This window comes from Olea europaea, unplaced genomic scaffold, assembly GCF_002742605.1.
Source record: "Olea europaea var. sylvestris unplaced genomic scaffold, O_europaea_v1 scaffold19793, whole genome shotgun sequence".
NCBI lineage: Eukaryota > Viridiplantae > Streptophyta > Magnoliopsida > Lamiales > Oleaceae > Olea > Olea europaea.
In genome coordinates, this window is record NW_019237654.1 from 1 (window position 1) to 1502 (window position 1502).

General features: G+C 35.8%; 1 protein-coding gene across 1 annotated transcript; it reads right to left on the minus strand.

The window, feature by feature from the left end:
- Positions 1-44: 44 nt before the first annotated feature.
- LOC111379377 lies at positions 45-1198 on the minus strand (the record flags this gene model as incomplete). The annotated part of the gene is made up of 3 exons (XM_023002737.1): positions 1112-1198; positions 955-991; positions 45-619 (listed from the first exon to the last, which is right to left on the minus strand). Coding segments are annotated over exons 1-3 (618 nt in total), but the record flags the coding sequence as incomplete, so codon positions are not given.
- Positions 1199-1502: the final 304 nt, after the last annotated feature.

Consider the following 1502-nt stretch of genomic DNA (forward strand, 5'->3'; position numbering starts at 1 on the left):
AAAAAATAATAATAATAATAAATAAATAAAATTTAACAATTTACGTGGTGCAGTTTTTTGATAGGACGAGAGTCTTCTCCAACTCGAGGGACGAGTTTCTTGGCGAAGGAAAGTCCACGCTTATAATTTGCTTCTGCAGCAGATAATTTCTTATTGAAATCTGGGTCGATTATGTTTCCCTTATTTTTCTTGTGCTTTTCCTGTTCATCAGAATCAGCATAGAACAAATCTGCAAGTGTAATTCTCTCTTTCTTCATGTTCTTGATATCACAGTCAGAAGCAATGGTGCCCTTTGCAGTATTATCACAGATTGAATCTTCGAAATCATGTGCATAAGCTGCGTGCATCAATGGGTTCAACTCTTGCTCCTCCTCGTCTACTTCTTCTTCTTCTGCTGATTCGTTACTCACGTCACTTTTATCTTCACCTTCCTTTTCCTCGTCATCGTCCCTATATAGATACTCTTTTTCTTCAGTTTTAATCGAATCAAATCCAAATGTTCCGATTGTTAGTATTCCTCCTTTCCAACCATCCAGCACGTTGCTAAGTGCAATGTCTTCAAGTAGGATGTTTTTATCAGTGTCCTTGGCACTTTTATTCTCATTTCCACCAATTCCATCTGCCAAAATTAATTTTAATTAACCCAAACAAGCTCAAATGTTGAAAATATGAAAAATTATTTCTATGTTCTTCGTTTTTTGTCATATTTCCAGGTCTCGATTGATTACTTCCCCAATGTTAGACCGCTATAAATAGGGATTTTTTTTTATTTATTATTTTTTTTCGTAAATTATTTTCTTGTTATAAAGAGGGTTTTTCCGTTTTGTAATTTTTAGATAGAACATTTTTACAAATATAAAAAAAAATAGCATTTTACTTTACTAAAGTATGCTTGCATATGAGTAGAAGAAATGGTATTAGCTAATGACGCGCACGCGCACACACAAAAAATACCTTTGTAATTAAACTTCCGGTGCATCCAATTGAAGATCTATAGAGAATCAAAACCAAAAATAAATGTTATAACAGCCTAGAAGAAATAAGGAGGCACGTAGCAAAAATTAAGAATGTGGGCAACCAATGGAAAATATGCACGTAAAAATGCATGTACCTTCATTTTTTGCGCAAAAGGTTTGAAGTTGAAATGTGCAGCCGAGAGAGGTGGCAATGGGAGAAATTGGTAGTGGCTAAGGGAGGAGTTGGGGGGGCCAAAAACCTTAAATGGATGAAAGTCTTAAATGGTCGAGACGTGTCCAATGATAGAGGGCCCGCTAGTATAGACATGTTTCAAGACTCCATGGCAGGTTCCTCATGACCGTTAACATCCTTCTAAATGGCAATTTCGATGCAAGCCAAATTCGTGAAATGATTGATGTATAGTATAATGCTATGTCGTATTTAGTATTGGTCTGCGTGACAATTCCATATGTGTGTAAGAGACAGAAAGAGGAGGCAAATCTAGGCCATGTAAATTAACTTTTATTCTTGTGGCCAACTTCTTT